Source organism: Penaeus vannamei, chromosome 6 (assembly GCF_042767895.1).
Source record: "Penaeus vannamei isolate JL-2024 chromosome 6, ASM4276789v1, whole genome shotgun sequence".
Classification (NCBI taxonomy): Eukaryota; Metazoa; Arthropoda; class Malacostraca; order Decapoda; family Penaeidae; genus Penaeus; species Penaeus vannamei.
In genome coordinates, this window is record NC_091554.1 from 45,719,551 (window position 1) to 45,738,209 (window position 18,659).

At 44.9% G+C, this 18,659-nt stretch overlaps 1 protein-coding gene across 12 annotated transcripts in view; it reads right to left on the bottom strand.

Moving 5' to 3' along the window:
• Positions 1–18,659, bottom strand: part of LOC113811920 (epidermal growth factor receptor kinase substrate 8) — a 533,483-nt gene that overhangs the window by 7,080 nt on the left and 507,744 nt on the right. For all 12 annotated transcript variants that reach the window (XM_070123116.1, XM_070123112.1, XM_070123119.1 and 9 more), the window contains 9 exons: positions 6,449–6,653; positions 4,078–4,198; positions 3,738–3,863; positions 3,406–3,553; positions 3,114–3,196; positions 2,087–2,184; positions 1,748–1,958; positions 1,527–1,625; positions 1,327–1,396 (listed from right to left, as the gene is read on the bottom strand). In XM_070123116.1, the coding sequence (XP_069979217.1) occupies positions 1,327–1,396; positions 1,527–1,625; positions 1,748–1,958; positions 2,087–2,184; positions 3,114–3,196; positions 3,406–3,553; positions 3,738–3,863; positions 4,078–4,198; positions 6,449–6,653 (1,161 nt within the window). The remainder of the gene's footprint in view (positions 1–1,326; positions 1,397–1,526; positions 1,626–1,747; positions 1,959–2,086; positions 2,185–3,113; positions 3,197–3,405; positions 3,554–3,737; positions 3,864–4,077; positions 4,199–6,448; positions 6,654–18,659) is intronic.

Genomic DNA, 18,659 nt, shown 5'->3' on the forward strand with positions numbered 1-18,659 from the left:
GTAACATCATCAACCCACATATATCCTACAGCACTACAGTAACAGCAGACTTAAATACAGAATATGTATGTGAGCAGTGGCAGTCAGGCATTGGTGAGCAAATAAGGGATTTGCTGAACTCGGATAATGAACACAAAATTAGGTTATATATCATCTAAAACACTAAAGCATGGAATGTCTGCTTCACTACATACAATCATTCATTATTTAGTGAAGCTTTTTAAAATAAACTAATGAATTCTGTACACTCAGATTAAACAGCTATGGTGGTAATGTTAGTCTGGAGGGTCCACAGGCTAATGTACATATTAGAAAATATAAATTCATATATGATGATAGAATATAGCAGATAACAAATATACCACAGAAGACACAGTCTATACACAACTCATACTGTGTTGTGGCATAACTCAAGCAATAACAAACAATAAATCTATTCTCAACTAAGTTATTTACCTTGTACATTCCTTAAGGGGAAATTATTTCATTCACTCAAGCTAAACTTTAACTGTTACATTTCCAACTATAAGTAAAATGAATATAATGTTGAACTGTGCTCTCAATTACACTGATAGAACAAAGGTACACATAGACTTGTGAATGATTTAACTAGCAAAAGTGTTCCCTTCACATGGAATGGTTTTCCTAGTGACAATGGATAAAATAATTATCAGTATATATATTTTTTACAATCATTACCAGCTAAATCATACACTCCATAAGGTGAATACTAAATAACTGTAAGAAATTAAAAATCTGTCTCTTTAAAAACTGGATGAACATCAATAGCTATGCACATCAATAATAATTTAGTGTTCACCATGATAACATTTATAAGGAAAATATTACAAACAGAAAAGATTTCTAAATATAGCCTACGTACTTAAGCGTGTATAATCAATTAAGACGGTGCACAGTGGAGAAATGTCACGTACACATATACACCCACACGGAGACATTCACAATGCTCCCCCTTTCAGAGCTACCTACTGCTGGTTCACGATCTCCTGCAGTACCTTATGGCCTTAAAAATCTAGCATGACATGTGTTGTAGCACCTTCAGCTATCATTAGGAAGATCTCTTTACTCTACACACAACATTCAATACCAATTTTCGCTATACACTTGCAGATATCGAACATTCTCTGATTCAAAGTTGATTGTTAAATTATCCCTGCATGATTCCACTCATCAATCTTCCTATGTTTCCTATCACCCTATTGCAACCACCACAAGTGGAGGATTGGAACATCTTATAAGAGGTCGTGAACCACCAGTAACAGCACTACAGGTATCAGGCTGGGAACTAGAAATACCGAAATTCACCTTTCTTGCCCTTCCAGACGGGTGGCGGGGCACTGCGTTGAGCACCAGCACGGTAATCTTCCTTACTATCCTGTCGGTTGATTAATCGTTACTTTTTCTTCTCATCTATTTCCTTCTATCCAAAAGCAAGGAACAGATAACAAAATAACATATGGCAAGTAATCAACAAAAAATTATTTGACAATAATTCTCCTTCTTACCTGGTCAGCAGCATATGGGGTCACTATTGTGTGTGGGACGTGAGCAACCTGTCCTCGTGCATTTATTGCCTTCCACCACTTGCGACTGTCATCCAGGACCTTGGTAAAAGAAAAAAAAAAAATTAAGATATTTCTTTACATAATGGTTCCTATATTTCCATCAAATATAGCAAAAGAGCCTATATTCTCTGCAACAAACAACTACTCCTAAAAGTACTTACCTCCAAATATTCACCACGAACAACTGTGAGCTCTTTGTCGTTATTGGCGGTGCGTGGGTATGTCACCTGTACAATTTTTGCTCCGCGTGACTTGAGATCGTTGAGCCACTGCCGCTGATGCTTCTCAAACGTAGGCTGATCCATGGAGTCTTGGGAGATGTCACTTTTCCCTGCTTGAGGATATTCTGAGGGAGGAGTCATTGACCGTGGCCTAGAAGATTAAATAACGTGTTAGATTTCAAACATGACTTTTAAAAAATAACAGAACCTCAGAACCATACATCATTTTTACCACTGTAAGCTTTACACATAATTAATAGTAGCTTCTTTAGCACTTACCTATCATGACCATAGTAACGACCTGGTGGTGGGGGGGATGCCTCCCGTCGGTCAGAGTCATAGAAGTCACTGCCGTACTCATCACTTCGCAGACGACCCTATTGCATTTATAAGCAAATTTTATTCTCATGAATCCGACTAGTACTACATGAAATCAGTTATCAAAATGGTTTATTATAATGACCAACTGCAGCATTATCAAAAATGAAAAAAATATACAAAGTTTTGATAATATCCTCCCTAAACCTAAAGCTGTTATCAAAACTCACATGCAAAATTATATACTCTTAACAAACAATCTTTCAGTATGTGTGCTGCATTATAATACACACTGTAATATATAGTAAAATAGTAGAAATATGAAAAATAGTTTATCTGTTACAAGTGAGATGATTCCAGTTCCTATGTGGTCCTTACTTCATCCTACTTTACCTTCTAAAATAAAGGTTACAGGTTGCATACAAAACCAAAAAAAGTGTATCAGAATATAGGTTCCAACCAAAACAACTAATATCTTCTTTGTTAGAAAATACTTTCTCACAAAATACTAACAGCTAAAGAGCAACTGATAATTTTCAAATCTACAAATGGTATTCCTTCCTTGCTCACTACTATCTAATAATCCTTATGGTAACCCTATAATGACAAATCAAAAATACTACCACTAATAAATAAATATATAAATCTATCTAATAACTATATAATTATTGTGTCTCTGTCAAGATAATTGCCTGTATAATGATTTCAAATTCACTGAAAATATCAACTCAACATCAGACCGAGATACATGTCATCGTTAATAAGATCATGATATAGACTTACACCTGCTTCCTTGTCCTTGCATGCAAACCACAGAAATACAGACAAAGCAGTATTTTGCACAAAATTTAGGAAATTTTCCCACATTATGAATGGAATCCAAATATATCCCTCCACAATATGCAAGAGAAGTAAAGTAACATCATGAAAAAAAAAACTTTGAATACTGAATAGAAGAAAAATACACTATCGTAAAGACAAATCATACCTCTCTGACCCTTTTGCCATCTGAAACCACCTCTGAGTGCCGTTCACTCTCTGAAAGTTCAGGTGCCCAGCCACTTGAAAATACTGTTTGGGAAAAAGAACACAAATTAATTAAATACTATCTTCTCTTTCATACACAGAGCAGTTCTTACCTATCTTTTTTCAAGAAAGTACAAAAATTGTTACAAATGTAACAACTAAATACTTATTTATTCATCTAAAATATTAAGTATCTATTGTACAGGGAAGAAAAAAAAAATGTGTAGGAAACTAAGTTTATAAACACAACTCACCTGGCTGATAGGGTGGAACATTGTACTTCCACATGCTACGAGGGACACACCAAGCTTCTCCCAGGTTCTGCCATAATTCTGTCTCTCGTGATGTGAGGCAGTTGGTGAGGAGGTCAATAGCATCAGCAGTCAACAGCGGAGACAGGACCTGAATGTTAAGTAACGATTGGATTATAAGTTACTTCTTTTCATCCTTCTACATTAAAGGTATATATCTAATTAATACTAAAAATATGAAATGGAATTTTCATATCTACCTGTATTACAGTTCATCAATGTTTTCTACTTACAATAAGTCTTCAACAATTCTTGCAGCTTAGCAACATAATTACCTTAGCAGGCAGGTTTGGCCCATAGTTTGAGTCACGTGAAGCATCAACAATAAGTGCCAACGGAGTAAACAGGAAATGTACAAGTTCTGGGGCATTTGGGTCATGAATGTGGGACTTCAGCTTTGCCTGAGGAGAGACCAAGTTATACCATTTAGGTACAAACTAATATGTGCTAACATAGTATTTCCCATCTTGGAAAACTTTATCAGATAAAAAACTGTACCATATATTCTAATCAGTTATTCATTACTTATGCATTCCTTGACTGGAAAAGACAACATTTCACAAGAAAAAAGTATCACTATCAAAATACATGGATATCCAAATATAACAAACTCACCAATAAGTTAAATGACAGCTTGAATTTTTGGAAGATATCAACAAACTCCCTCTCAGGAGGAGGCTTGGCGCGCATTGACAGCAGGCCGTCTCCAATGTCTTTCTTCTTGGATTTTCGGGACCTGGAATCCAATTTTCACATCATTTATCTGACCAAAGGCGCATGACGCAACAGTTCATTTGAAAAGAGAGAGTTAGAGGAATTCAAGTGCCTTTCACAACCATCAGATGAAATTCAAAGGCTTAAATTTCAAAGCACTTAATGAGACATGTCTACCAATACTAAAAAACTATATACTGCAATAATAAAGAATTATATAAATTGATCCTTGACCTAATTAACTGATCCCCAGCCCTTGGGCAATCCATCTATAAAATTTCCTTAGAGAAAGTCACAGCAAGCAAGAGATGAAAAAAATTTAAGCCCAATTACAAATCGTACGATTCTAACACAAAGAAAATTTATTTCCAATCTGTGATATAGTTATTTTTTATGAGTGTTCACTGTGGTGCAGAATCCTTTCATCCAATTACAGATCCAGATGCTGGCCAAGGTTAACATAGAAATTTAAACAACCGGTTTCTGGCCCTAAATAAACCATCTATAAAAAGTCTTCACCATCTAATTGCAACTTTTTCCATAATCTTGCTGAAAGATCAATGAACAAAAGCAAAAACCAAACTTCCTTGACAGAGGTAAATGCCAATCAATACATGTAAAAAGAATAAAAAATGCTGCCAAGTACAGGTAATAACCTGGTTCTCTCCCTCTCACCCTCCCTTTCTTTCTCTCCCTCTCTCCCCCCCCTTTCTCTCTCTCTCCCTCTCCCTCTCCTCCCCTCTTTCCCTCTCTCCCTCTGTCCTCCCCTTTCTCTCACTCTCACACTCTTACACTCTTACTCTCACACTCACACCCCCTCCCTTCCCCTTCTCTCTATTTCCCTGCCTTCCCCTTCCTCTTCCCCTTCTCCTCTTTCTCTCTCTCCCCCTCCCTCCTTCCCTTCTTCCCTTCTTCCCTCCCTCCCTCTTTCCCTTCTTCCCTCCCTCCCTCCTTCCCTTCTTCCCTCCCTCCCTCCTTCTCTCCTTCTCTCTGTCTCCCTCCTTCCCTCCCTCTCTCTCTTCCTCATTTCCTTCCTTCCTCCCTCTCTCTCCTTCCCTCCCTCTCTCTCTCCCTCTCTCTCCTTCCCTCCCTCTTCTCTCCTTCCCTCCCTCTCTCTCCTTCCCTCCCTCCCTCCCTTCTACCCTTCTTCCTCCCTCTCCCTCCTTCCCTCTACCCTTCTTCCCCCCTCACTCCTTCCCTTCTACCCTTCTTCCCCCCCTCCCTCTCTCTTTTTCCCTCCCTCTCTCTTTTTCCCTCCCTCTCTCTTTTTCCCTCCCTCTCCCTCTACCTCTCCCTCCCTCCCTCCCTCTCTCTCCCTCTCCCTCCTTCCCTCCCTCTCTTTCTCCCTCTCCCTCCTTCCCTCCTCTCTCTCCTCCTCTCTCGCTCTCCCTCCTTCCCCCTCTCCCTCTCTCGCTCTCCCTCCTTCCCCCTCTCTCTCTCTCCCTCTCCCTCCTTATCCCCCTCTCTCTCTCCCCCTCTCCCTCCTTCCCTCCCTCTCTCTCTCTCGCTCTCCCTCCTTCCCTCCCTCTCTCTCTCCATCTCCATCCTTCCCTCCCTCTCTTCCTCTCTCCCTCTCTCTCTCCCTCCCTCCCTCCCCCTCTCTCTCTCCCTCTCCCTCCCTCTCTCCCTCTCCCTCCCCCTCCCTTTCTCTCTCCTTTCAGATGGAGACCAGGTCGGGCATGAAGAAGAAAAAAAATGTGTTTTCACCAAAAAACATCTAAAAGCCGATAAAATCCCCGAATTACATCACTCCATTGGCCATATATCAATGCATTATCAAGAGGAGCACCCTGACCCCCCCCTACCCCACCTCTGCCTCTTGGTCTACTAATCGTCAACCCCGATAAGCCACAGATCACTTGCTTAATGGAGTATCAGGTGGAGGTTAAAACACCTTGCATCTCTTCTCCCCTACCCCCCTTCCCACTTCCTCCCTCCTCCCTCCTACACCCTTCCCTCCTCCTTCCTCCTCCCTCCTACACCCTTCCTCCCTCCTCCCTCCTACCCTCCTACACCCTTCCCTCCTCCTTCCTCCTCCCTCCTACCCCCTTCCCTCCTCCTTCCTCCTCCCTCCTACACCCTTCCCTCCTCCTTCCTACTCTACCCTCCTCCCTTTCCTCCCACCTCCCCACCTTCCCCCCCTACCCCTCCCTACCTCCCCCTACCCCTCCTCCCTCCTCCTCCCTCCTACCCTCCAACACCCCTCCCTCCTACCCTCCTTCCTACCTTCCCCCACCTTCCCCCCCTCCTTCTCCCTCCTCCTCCACCTTACCTCCTCCTCCGCTCGAGCTCCCTGGTGGCGGCGGCCGTGTGCTGGAGCCGGGCGATGAACCGCTCGATGTCGTCGAAGCAGGAGTTGAGGATGGCCACGTCCCGCTCGTACTTCTCGCTGCTGGTGCTCGAGACGTCGTCGTTGTGGCTGACGCTCGACCTCTCGGACCGCGGACCTCGAGCCTCGCCGCGCACTTCGCTGTCCGCTGCGGGGGGGGAGGGGGAGAGAGAGAGGGGGAGGGGGGGTTAGGTTGGGAAATTAACACTGGAAGAAGGAAAATATGATGAAGAAGATGAGAAGAAGGAAAAGGCGGTCGACAAACGGAAATTAACGCTGGAAGAAGGAAAATATGATGAAGAAGATGAGAAGAAGGAAAAGGCGGTCGACATGCGGAAATTAACACTGGAAGAAGGAAAATATGATGAAGAAGATGAGAAGAAGAAAAAGGCGGTCAACATACGGAAATTAACACTGGAAGAAGGAAAACATGATGAAACGAACGAAGGAGAATCGAAGACAGGAGAATCAGAACACCGGATGTACACGCGGCAATAAAAGATTTATAAACGAAAGAGAAAATATGAAAATAAATCCCTATTGTACAAAAATAAATAAACAAATAAAACAAAGTAATAATAATAATAATAATAAATAATAATAATAATAATAATAATAATAATAATAATAATAATGAACGAAGCATAAACACAACTAACCGTCATACCTGACCTGACCATCCAAACAGACTGAACCAATATCACTTGTTTACCCGCGGGTTACCTACCTATTTGCATTCTAATTACCACGACATATCGCTTCATCTCCTTACCGCTTTCTTCTCCTACCTCCCACAATCATTCATGTATTTCCTTTCCCACGTACGTCCCCCCCCACCCCCCCACCGTCCCTTTCCTCCCCTCTTCCCCCCCTTCCCTTCCTCCCTTCTTCCCCCCTCCCCTTCCTCCCCTCTTGCCCTCCCCTTCCTCTCCTCTTCCCCTCCCCTTCCTCACCTCTTCCCCTCCCCTCCCCACCCCCCTCTCCGACCCAGCACACCCCCAATGGCGTAAGAGGAACGCCACTATTTATTTTCTATTTATTTTCTCATGGTCATCCGCGGGCAAGTGAGACGCACAAACAGCTGATCTGCGAGACGGCAACACCGTGCCCTCCTAACCTATCTCATTACCTTTTTTTATGTTTGTTTTATTTATTTTTTGTTATTTTGTTTGTTTGCTTGTTATTTTTTTGTTGTTGGCCAGGTCTCTTCACATCCATATTCATTAACGTCTCCTGGAGATGCCGCAGGAATTCTTTTCTTTATATTTTGTGGTTTCTTTACATCCCTGTTTCTGTAAACTTGCAACAGAAGTCGTTCTCGAGAAAAAAAAAATAGTTTGTCCTAAATTTGAAATAGAAAATGTGGTTCACGACATCACCTGTGGGAGTCAAAGCCTATTTTTTTTTTTTTTTTTAATGAGAGAAAAAAAAGGAAAATTCTTAAGACCGCCTTTTCACTTTAATCATAGGTTCCATGCCCTTCCTAGATAAATCTAATGGTCCTCCTGTCACTTCTTTTCAAGTGTCCCATCATCCACAAACTCTATTTACAGTTAGTTTGAAACAGTAGGAAATAATATGAAAATAATAAGAAACTTTTACACAGAAATACCAGAATACTGAACACTTCAAACAGCATCACGTTTTTTTCTCTCTTTTTTCATTAACACCAACTACAGTACCGTAACAAAATGTACTTCCTGGTGTGCCCGTTTAGTAGCAAGTAACCTTAAACTCTTCCAGTCCCTTCCCACCTCAAGAAAAAGTCCCCTTTAAATGTTAGAAGTGAATTAAATCGTCTTTTATGCGGTATCTTCCCTATGAAAATAAAAACCCTCTTTCAGTGTTAAAGGTATATAACAAATTATTTTTCGTATAGGTTTCTCCCTATGAAAAAGAATCCCCTTTCGATGTTAAAAGTTAATTAAATTGTTTTAACACAATACCTTACCTATGAAAAAAGTCCTCTGAAAATAGAAGTAAACCAAAATTTCTTTTACACTGAACCCTGCCTCAGAAAAGCCCCCCCCCATCCCCCGTCAAATAAAGGTAAACCGAAGTATTTTTTTTACACCGTATCCTCCCTCCGTCTGAAAAAGCCCCCCCACCCCCCCTTACACGTGATAAAAGTAAACCACATTTCTTTTACAGTGAACCCTGCCTGAGAAAAAGTACTTAAATAAAAGTACCGAAGTATTTTTACACCGTATCCTCCCTCCTTCTGAAAAAGCCCCCTCCCCCCTTACACGTGATAAAAGTAAACCAAAAATTTCTTTTACAGCGAACCCTGCCTCAGAGAAAAAGCCCTCCTCAAATAAAGCGAAGAATCTTTCACGCCGTATCCTCCCTCCCTCTGAAAAAAAGGCCCCCTCAACAAGTGATAAAAGTAAACCGAATTTCTTTCACACTGCCTCAGAAAAGTCCCTTCTCAAACGTTTGAAAGCAAACCCACTTTCCCCTTCACAAGTACAGTCCAAGAACACAATCAACGCTTCTACAACCTTCTACAACCGCCTCCCCTTTTCATCCAACCCATTCTTACCCACAGACAACTCCTCCTTTCTTTCTTTCTTTCTCTTTCTTTCTCTCTTCATTCGTAAAAAGAGACTTTCACAAACAGGAACTACTGACGACCACCCTTCGCTAGGCCTGTTCTCATGGCTTCTGTGAATGCCCGCTGGATCTTAAGAGAGAGAAAGAAAAAATTAAAGACTTTAATTCTACTTTCTACCGAACATCTACTTTCTCGCTGCCGCCAGTCTTCACCAATCGGAACACCTCCTCTTTCATCGAAGCCAATCCTACGCTCTGTTAACTAGAAGACGAGGGCGTTCAACAAGAAAGTCGGGTCCTTATCTGCGCAGAGGTAATGGTAAATACAATACAAGAAAACACCATCAACCACAAACCGAAAAAAAACGATATATCTAATAATGATTTCGATCCAGCATCAAATATCTATAAAAAAAACAACAACAACAACATAATAATAACAGTCACAGCTGACCTACATTCCATAGGCACTCAACACCTAACCTGCTCTTTACCAACACCGCCTCAACTCTCGAAGAAAAATACAACCAATACAAACCTCCTCCGTATTTCAATCCATTTTTCTCCCGTGAACAAACTACATTGGGCTTATCAGTACACGCATTACATTTCCCAAAGGCTACATGTCCCTCCTTCGGGCATGACAAAGGGAAGAAAAAGAGAGGACTGGCATTTGGCACAAACTCACGCTTGACAGTTATATCGAGGACAACAAGGTAAGCTCGGGCTTGTTACTGTTACTTGGAATCTGAAGAAAAAAGGAGACAAGCTTCTCTAAAATTTCCCCTGCTCTGTCTCTCTCTTTCTGTCTATGTCTCTCTCTTGCTCCTTCTCTCCCCCCTCTCCCTCTCTTATGCTCTCTCTCTCTCTCTCTCTCTCTCTCTCTCTCTCTCTCTCTCTCTCTCTCTTTTGCTCCTCCTCCTCCCTCTATCTCTCCATCACCCTCTCCCTCTCCCCCCCTCTTGCTCCTTCTCTTTTCCTGTCCCTCTTTCTCTCTCTCTCCATCTCCCTCTCTCTTCCTCTTAATCCCTCACTCTTCTTACCTCTCATCATCTCCCTCTCTCTCCCTTCCTCTCCCTCTCCCTTCTTACCTTTCATATTCTTCCTCTCTCTTCCTCTCCCCTCTTACCTTTCCTATTCTCCTTCTCCCTTCTTACCGTTCATATTCTACCTCTCTCTTCCTTTTTCTCCCTCTCTCTCCCTCTCCCTTCTTACCTCTCATCATCTCCGTCCTCATCATGCGCTGGTAGGCGAGGCGCGCCCGCTCCACCGCCCGCGACCCCTCCATGGCGGTGGCAGCGGCCGGGGGGGCGCCCGTGTGTACCATGCCGACTCTTCTCCTCCTCCTCCTCCTCCTTTATTCTAATATTCCACCTCCTTTTTTTCTCTCCTCTTCTTATTTTTTCGTTTTTTCACTTTTTTTCTCCTTTTCCTTCTCGATTTTTTTCTTATTTCTCCTCTTCCTTCCCCTCTTTTCTATTCTTCCTCCCCCTTCTTTTTTCTTTCTCTATTCTTCCTCGTTCTATTCACTTATAAAAGCCAAGCACACAATTCCCTCCCCTTTTGTGTTTTCTTTTAATTCCTCCTTCTGTTCTATGTCTCTTATTACTTCGTTTCAGTCACATGCTCCTCTTATTCCATCCATAAATACTTTCCTGTAAACACCAATTTTATTTTTTTTATTCTTCATATCGTTTTCAGTGATTTTACTTTGACGTTCACCGCCAGAATTTTAATCAAAAACATAAACAAGTACGAGACACACACAAAAACAACAATTATTTAACTCGGTTTAACGCAAAATAAATCGTTCCATATCCCCCCCCCCAAAAAAAAAAAGGTAAAAAATCTTTATAAACACATTAGCATTCTCACTTTTCCTCTACATCCATCCTTATTTTATTTCTCTTTACTCATTCTCATACTCATCATCTTTCTCTCTTTCTCACTCTCATCCACTTATCATTCTCTTTCTCATTACCATCTTCCTTCTCTTTCTTTTCCTTATTCTCATCGTTATTCTTTTCCTCCTCCACATCCTCTTACTCATTTCTCTCTCTCTTTCTCATTTTCATTCTTATTCTCTTTCTCATTGCAATCCTCTTTCACATCCACCTTCTCCTTCTCCTCCACCCCCACCTCCACCTCCACCTACGCCTCAACAACCCACCTCCACCCCCCCCCCCAACCCCCACCCCCACCTCCACCCCCATCCCACCCCACCCACCCCTCCACCCCGCCCTTACCCCGCACGCCCGCTCCACAGAACTCAGCCTCTCTCCCCACGCCCCAATTCCGCCCGCCCGCGTGTGACATACCCGACTTCACCCGACAACCGACCTTGCAAACTGGGGCAGAATCACTGACGCATTTCCGTCCGTGAAGCTGTATCCGTGTGTGTGTGTGTGTATGTGTGTGAGTGTGTGAGTGTGTGAGTGTGTGAGTGTGTGTGTGTGTGTGTGTGTGTGTGTGTGTGTGTGTGTGTGTGTGTGTGTGTGAGAGAGAGAGAGAGAGAGAGAGAGAGAGAGAGAGAGAGAGAGAGAGAGAGAGAGAGAGAGAGAGAGAGAGAGAGAGAGAGAGAGAGAGAGAGAGAGAGAGAGACAGACAGACAGACAGACAGACAGAGAGAAAGACAGAGAGAGAGGGGGGGGTGCGTATGTGCGTATTGGTATGAAACTGGTGTGTGTGTTTAGTGGGGAAATAATAAACTACATGCGTATGTATCAAAAGATTATACGCATTAGTATAAAACTGTTGTGTGTTTAGAGGGGAAAGTAATAAACTAATTGTGTATGTATTATGCGGTTATACGTAATGGTATATAAGTGTAGTGTCTTTAATGGGGGAATAACATGCTACGTGTCTCATCGTTATAAATAAATATAAGAATAGATCTTTGCGATATCTAAAAGCAAACTACTAAACTAAAACTAAACTAAACTAAACTAAACCTTTGCCACATCTAAAAGCAAACCATTAAACTAAAACAAAAGAACTTATGCCATCATAAACTACTGCCAACGTCGATACCCCTCCTATCAATTCACTTTAAAAAAAGAAGACATTTTAAAGAGAACGGCAAAGCACACACACACAATAATAATAAAAAATCAAAAAAAATCAATAAACTTAAAAAAAAGACATTTTAAAGAGAACGGCAAAGCACACACACACAATAATAATAATAAAAAAACTAGTTTACGCTTACATGCTGCACGATTCGACCGTGTGAACTTTCCCTGATCAACTTTGAACTTTAAAGGTCCTTTGAGGTACTTTCCGGAAGAGGGGGGAGGGAGGAGGAGGGAGGAGGAGGAGGAGGGGAGGGAGGGGAGGAGGAGGGAGGAGGAGGGAGGGGAGGGGAAGGAGGGAAGGGGGGAAGGGGGATAACGCAAGGTGGAAAGTAAAAGGCAAAATGCTGATGATGGTATAAATAGATGATTTCTAGGATTATTGCAAAGGCTGGCAATACTTCTGATGCTGACGAAGGCGAAAAAGGCCGATGAATGGGGGGGAAGAGACATAACAGAAAAAAAGGAAAATCATAATAAAGATATCGAAGACGATAATGGTGTTTTGGTGAACAACTGAGGTGATTACAGGTAAGAGGAAGACAATATACTCGTTCCACGCACCTGACAGTCTCCCCCCCCTCTACCCCCCCATCCTCCCCCTCCCTTGGTCCCTTAGGCCTCAGGCACAAATACGTGTACACAGACAGAGGAAGACACAGACAGAGGAAGACACAGACAGAGGTAGACACAGACAGAGGAAGACACAGACAGAGGTAGACACAGACAGAGGAAGACACAGACAGAGGTAGACACAGACAGAGGAAGACACAGACAGAGGAAGACACAGACAGAGGTAGACACAGACAGAGGAAGACACAGACAGAGGTAGACACAGACAGAGGTAGACACAGACAGAGGAAGACACAGACACACTAACAGGTACAAATAATAATAATAATAAAAAAAAAAAACACACACACACTTACTAACATACACACACGCGCGCGCTTGCATGGTCTGTGCGCTATTCCTGCAAATCATAAAGGCGTTTTTGCTGCTCTAAATGACATTTGGCTCGCAGTATTTTACGTCTGTCTGTCTGTCTGTTTGTCTTCTGTGTCTGTTAGTCTGTCTGTCAGGGTTTCTATCTGCCTCTCTCTCTCACTCTTACAGTTACAATTACGCTTACGCACACACACGCACACATACACACATGTAAACAGTCCTCTCACGACCAGGACATGACAAAAACAAGATGAAAACAACAATTAAAGCCACCCTCCCATTCCCACCCCTTACCCCCTCCCTCCTCACCTCCCCCTCCCCTCTTCTCCCTCCCTCTTCCCCCTCCCTCCTTGTCTCACCCTCCCCCCTTCTCCCTTCCCTCCCCTCTTCTCCCTCCCCCTTTCTTCCCCCTCACCTCCCTACCTTCCCTCCTTACCCCCTTCCCCCTTCCTCCCCCCACCCTTAAGACCATAACAGGTGGGCGGGATTATGCAAAACACGCCCAGCCGCCACGTAGCCACAATCAGCCCAGGGCGCTCGGTCGGTCGGGCGGCGGGGGAGGGGAAGGAGAGAGAATGAAGGAAGAGGAAGGGGAGATAATGAGAGAAGAGGAAGGGAAGAGAATGGGGGAAGGGGAAGGGGAAGGGGAAGGGGAAGGGGAAGGGGAAGGGGAAAGGGAAGGGGAAGGGGAAAAAAGAGAAAGAGAAGGAGAAGGAGAAGGAGAAGGGGATCGGGAGAGGAAGGGGAGAGAATGGGGAAGGGGAAGGGGAGCATAAAGTAAGAAGCGGAAAAGGAGGAAGTGGTGGTGAAGGAGGAAGAGGAGGTATGGATGCGGAAAAGGAAGAGGTGGAGGACGAGGAAAGGGAGAACAAGAATAAGAATAAGAATGAGATCAATACGAATAATGATAATGATAATAACAACAAAAAGATAAATAATGACCATAAGAAAATAAGGATAAGGGTGTGGATGATAAGGAAGAGGGAATACAGGAGGAACAGATGGAGATGAGAGTGAGGGAACGGGAGACCAAAGAAGGAAAGGAAAGGAGACGCAAGGAAGGAGGGAAGAAGAGAAGAGAAGAGAGAAAAAGATAAAAGAGAGGAGAAGAGAGAAATAAAGAGAAAAAAGAAAAGAGAAAAGATAAGAGAAGAGAGAAAAAAGAGGAAAGAGGAGAAGAGAGGAAAGAAGAGATGGGAAGAGAAGAGGAGATAGAAAAAGATACAAAAGAAGAGAAGAGGAGAAAGACGAGATGGGAAGAGAAGAAAAGAGAAGAGAGAAAAAAGAGAAAAGAAGAGAAAATAAAAGAGGAGCGAAGAAAGAAGAGAAGGGAAGAGGAGAGACGAGAAGAGAAATGAGTGGAAAGCAATGGGCTCTTGATAGCGCTGGCCTCACATCGTAACATGTAAAGACAGACAGACAGACAAACACAAACTCAACTGTGCGAAAAGTGGGAGCAGAGTGAAAGAGAGAAAAAAACATAACAAAATAAAACAAAATAAAACGAAATGGAGTTCGCGTTAAAAAAGCAGCACACTCGCCCTTATATAAGACAAAAATCTCTTTCCAAACAGACACAGACACCCAGACACAAAAAAATAGACACATGCAGAAAGACAAACAGACTGATAAACACATACAAACCCCAACCCCCCCAAAACACACACTCTCGCCTTCCAAATAAACCTTCCAAAACAAAAACAAACAAACACACAACACTTTCGCCTTCTAAATAAACATCCCAATAACAAAACAAACAAGCACACTCTCGCCTTCCAAATAAACCTTCCAAAAACAAACAAACACACTCTCACCTTCCAAAACAAAAACAAACAAACTCTCTCGCCTTTCAAATAACCCTCCCAAAACAATAAAAAAAAACACACTCTCCTTCCAAAACAAAACAAAACAAAAACACACTCTCTTCTTCCAAATAACCCTCCCATAAAACAAAAAACAAACAAAACCACACAAAAAAGCGCATAGGCCTACACGCCCCGCCGCGCCGACGCCCCCCTCCCGCCCGTGCCTTCTGCCAGCCGCGTGACCCTGACCCCGGCGTGACACCCGCGATCGCGTCACGGCAAATGAAGCTCAACTTCCGGTGGATATGATATAGAGAGGGGGGAGGGGGGAGGGAGGGAGGGAGAAGGGAGGAGGGAGGAGGGAAGGAGAGGGAAGGAGAGGGAATGAGGAAGGAGGGAGGAGGGAGGAGGGAGGAGGGAGGAGGGAGGAGGGAGGAGGGAGAGGGGGAGGGAGGGAGGGAGAGAGGGAGAGAGGGAGAGAGAGGGAGAGAGAGAGAAAGAGAGAGAGAGAAAGAGAGAGAGAGAGAGAGAGAGAGAGAGAGAGAGAGAGAGAGAGAGAGAGAGAGAGAGAGAGAGAGAGAGAGAGAGAGAGAGAGAGAGAGAGAGAGAGAGAGAGAGAGAGACCCCCTCCCCGCAGCACACGGGCGATTTTGTGACTCAGGTGATCACGAGCGCCCCAGCCCATGTTTCCCCAGGAACCGCAAAATAACCGGCCGCAGCATCCTCTCTCCCTCCCTCTCATTCCCTTTCCCTCCCTCCATCCCTCTCATTCTGCCTTTCCCTCCCCTCCCTCCCTCTCATTCCCTTTCCCTCCCTCCATCCCTCTCATTCCCTTTCCTCCTCCCTCCCTTCCCTCTCATTCCCTTTCCATTCCTACCTTCCCTCCCTTTCTGCCTCTCTTTGCCTCCCTCCTTCCTTCCATCCCTAACTTTTGCCTCCCTCCTCCTCCTCTCTCTCCTTTCCCTCCCTCTCTCCCTCCTTCCTTCTCATCTCTCCCTCCCACCCTTCCCTTCCTCTCTCCTCCCTCTTCACCACCGCCGAGTTCCGCCCCACAAGACCCTTCATCCACTCCAGTCCGCAAGTCGTCATCCCTCCCTCCCTCCCTCCCTCCCTCCCCCACCTCCGCTCCCTCCCATCTCCTTCCTTCCTACCTTCCTTCCCTCCCTCCTCAGTTCCCTTCATCTCCTTCTCCCTCCCTCCCTCCCTCCCTCCCTTCCCCCAATCTCCTTCTCTCCCTCCTCCCCCCTTCACCCACTCCTGTCCCCAAGTCGTCATCCATCCATCCCTCCCTCCCTCCCTCCCTCCCTTCCCCCATCTCCCTCCCTCCCTCCCCCCTTCATCTCCCTGCCTTCCTCCCTCCCTCCCTCCCTCCCTCCCTCTCCCCCCTTCATCTCCTTCTCTCCCTCCCCTCCCCCCCTTCACCCACTCCTGTCCGCAAGTCGTCATCCCTCCCTCCCCTCCCTCCCTCCCTCCCTCCTCTCCTTCCCTCCCTCCTCCCTCCCTCACCTCCCTCCTGTCCGCAAGTCGTCAGCCCTCCCTCCCTCCCTCAGTTCCCCTCATCTCCTTCTCTCCCTCCCTCCCCCTCACCCACACCTGTCCGCAAGTCGTCATCCCTCCCTCCCTCCCTCCCTCCCTCCCTCCCCCCTTCATCTCCTTCTCTCCCTCCTCTCCCCCTCCCTTCACCCACTCCTGTCCGCAAGCCGCCAGTCCGTCGCCGCGGCAATGGGACTCATTATCGCATTATCCGCAGACTTTTTCCACGGCATCATCGCCTCTACGTACGTCATCCCTTTCTCTGGATTTTTTTTCTAGACTTGACCATCCAAAAACTAAGAATAGTTTCTTTATTATTTTCTCTTTCGGATTTTGTCTTCTCCCTTGGATCGCTACAACTTTTTTTTTTTTTTTTTATCTTTCGTTGCTCTCCTCCCGTAAATAGCAACTTTTTATATTTTTTTCATTGATTCCTCTTATTTAATCTTTCATTCTTTTTTCTCTCTCTCTTTCATTCATCTTTTTTTTTCCTTTTTTACTTCTCTCCTCTTTTTTATCTTTCCTTTCTCTCCTCCCACAGACAGCAACTTGTTTCATTTTCTCTTTCATTCTTCTTTTTTTCATCTTTCACTTCTCTCCTCCCGTAAAAATCGCAACTTTCTCTCTCTCTTTCATTCTTCTTTTTCATCTTTCATTTCCCTCCTCCCGCAAATCGCAACTTTTTTTTATTTTCTATTTCATTCCTCTTTTCCATCTTTCACTTCCCTCCTCCCGTAGATCGCAACTTTTTTATCTTTCTCTCTCTTTCATTCCTCTCTTTTTCATCTTTCACTTCCCTCCACCCGCAAATCACAACCTTTTTATTTTTCCTTTTCTCTCTGCCGCCGGCAGCAGCGCCAGGGCCCCGGGAGATAAGCGCCGATAACGCTAACGGTTGCGGTGCCGGCGACTGGACCGACAATGGGGGAGACGAACGGGGCCTCCGGGATGCGGGCGGCGCGGTGACGTCACGCCCCGGGCCCGCTTCCTCCCTCTCCTCCCCCTCCCCCCTCTCCCACCCCCGTGAAGCCGTCGTCGTTGTGTGTGTGTTTCGCGTGTTACGTCATGGTGTGTCGCGTGACGTCATCGGTGCCGCAGTCCGGATCACTAAAATGCCCAGTTAAAGGCATTGCACACAAAAAAGTATATATGTAGCGCCATGAAAGGCATATCGCTCGCCATGAGTCATTCCCGCCAATCCATTCATTGCCTCTGGCGTTAACGGAAATGAATTGAGATTCAAATCGAATATCTTTACTATAAAAGTCATTCATCAACTGACACCTCCGTACATACATACATACACACAAAAACACACACGCACACGCACACATACACGCTCTCTCTCTCTCTCTCTCTCTCTCTCTCTCTCTCTCTCTCTCTCTCTCTCTCTCTCTCTCTCTCTCTCTCTCTCTCTCTCTCTCTCACACACACACACACACACACACACACACACACACACACACACACACACACACACACACACACACACACACACGCACACGCACACGCACACGCACACGCACACGCACACGCACACGCACACGCACACGCACACGCACACGCACACACACACACACACATACAAACGCACACAGAAGCAGGAGGGAATGGGTTACGCCTCGCCACCTCCGCCTCTCCTGCAGACGCTGTCACCGCTGTCGCGTACAACATACCGCGTCCTCCGTCCCTTCCTCCCTCTCCTCCTTCCCTCCCTTTCGTCCACTCTTCTTCCTCTTTCGTAACTCTATCTATCCCTTTATCTCTTCCCTCTCCTCCTTCCCTCCCTCTCCTCCTTCCCTCCCTTTCGTCCACTCCTTCCCTTCTCATCCCTCTATCTATCCCTTTATCTCTTCCCTCCCTTTCGTCCACTCTTCTTCCTCTTTCGTCACTCTATCTATCCGTTTATCTCTTCCCTCCCTTTCGTCCACTCTTCTTCCTCTTTCATCTCTCCATCTATCCCTTTATCTCTTTCCCTCTCACTCATTTCCTCTCCATCCTCCGCCTCCTCGGCAACTCTCACTTTCTTCACCACCGTCATCCCTCTCCTGCTTTCCTCCCTTTCGTCTAAGCTTTTCTCCTTCCCTTTCCTCTATCTATCCCTTTATCTCTTCCTCTCTCATTCGTCTTCTCTCCATCCCCCGCCTCTCCTCGACAACTCTTACTTTCTTCACCACCTTCCTACCTCTCCTTTCGTCCACTCCTTCCCCCTCATCCCTCTATCTATCCCTTCTATCTCTTCCC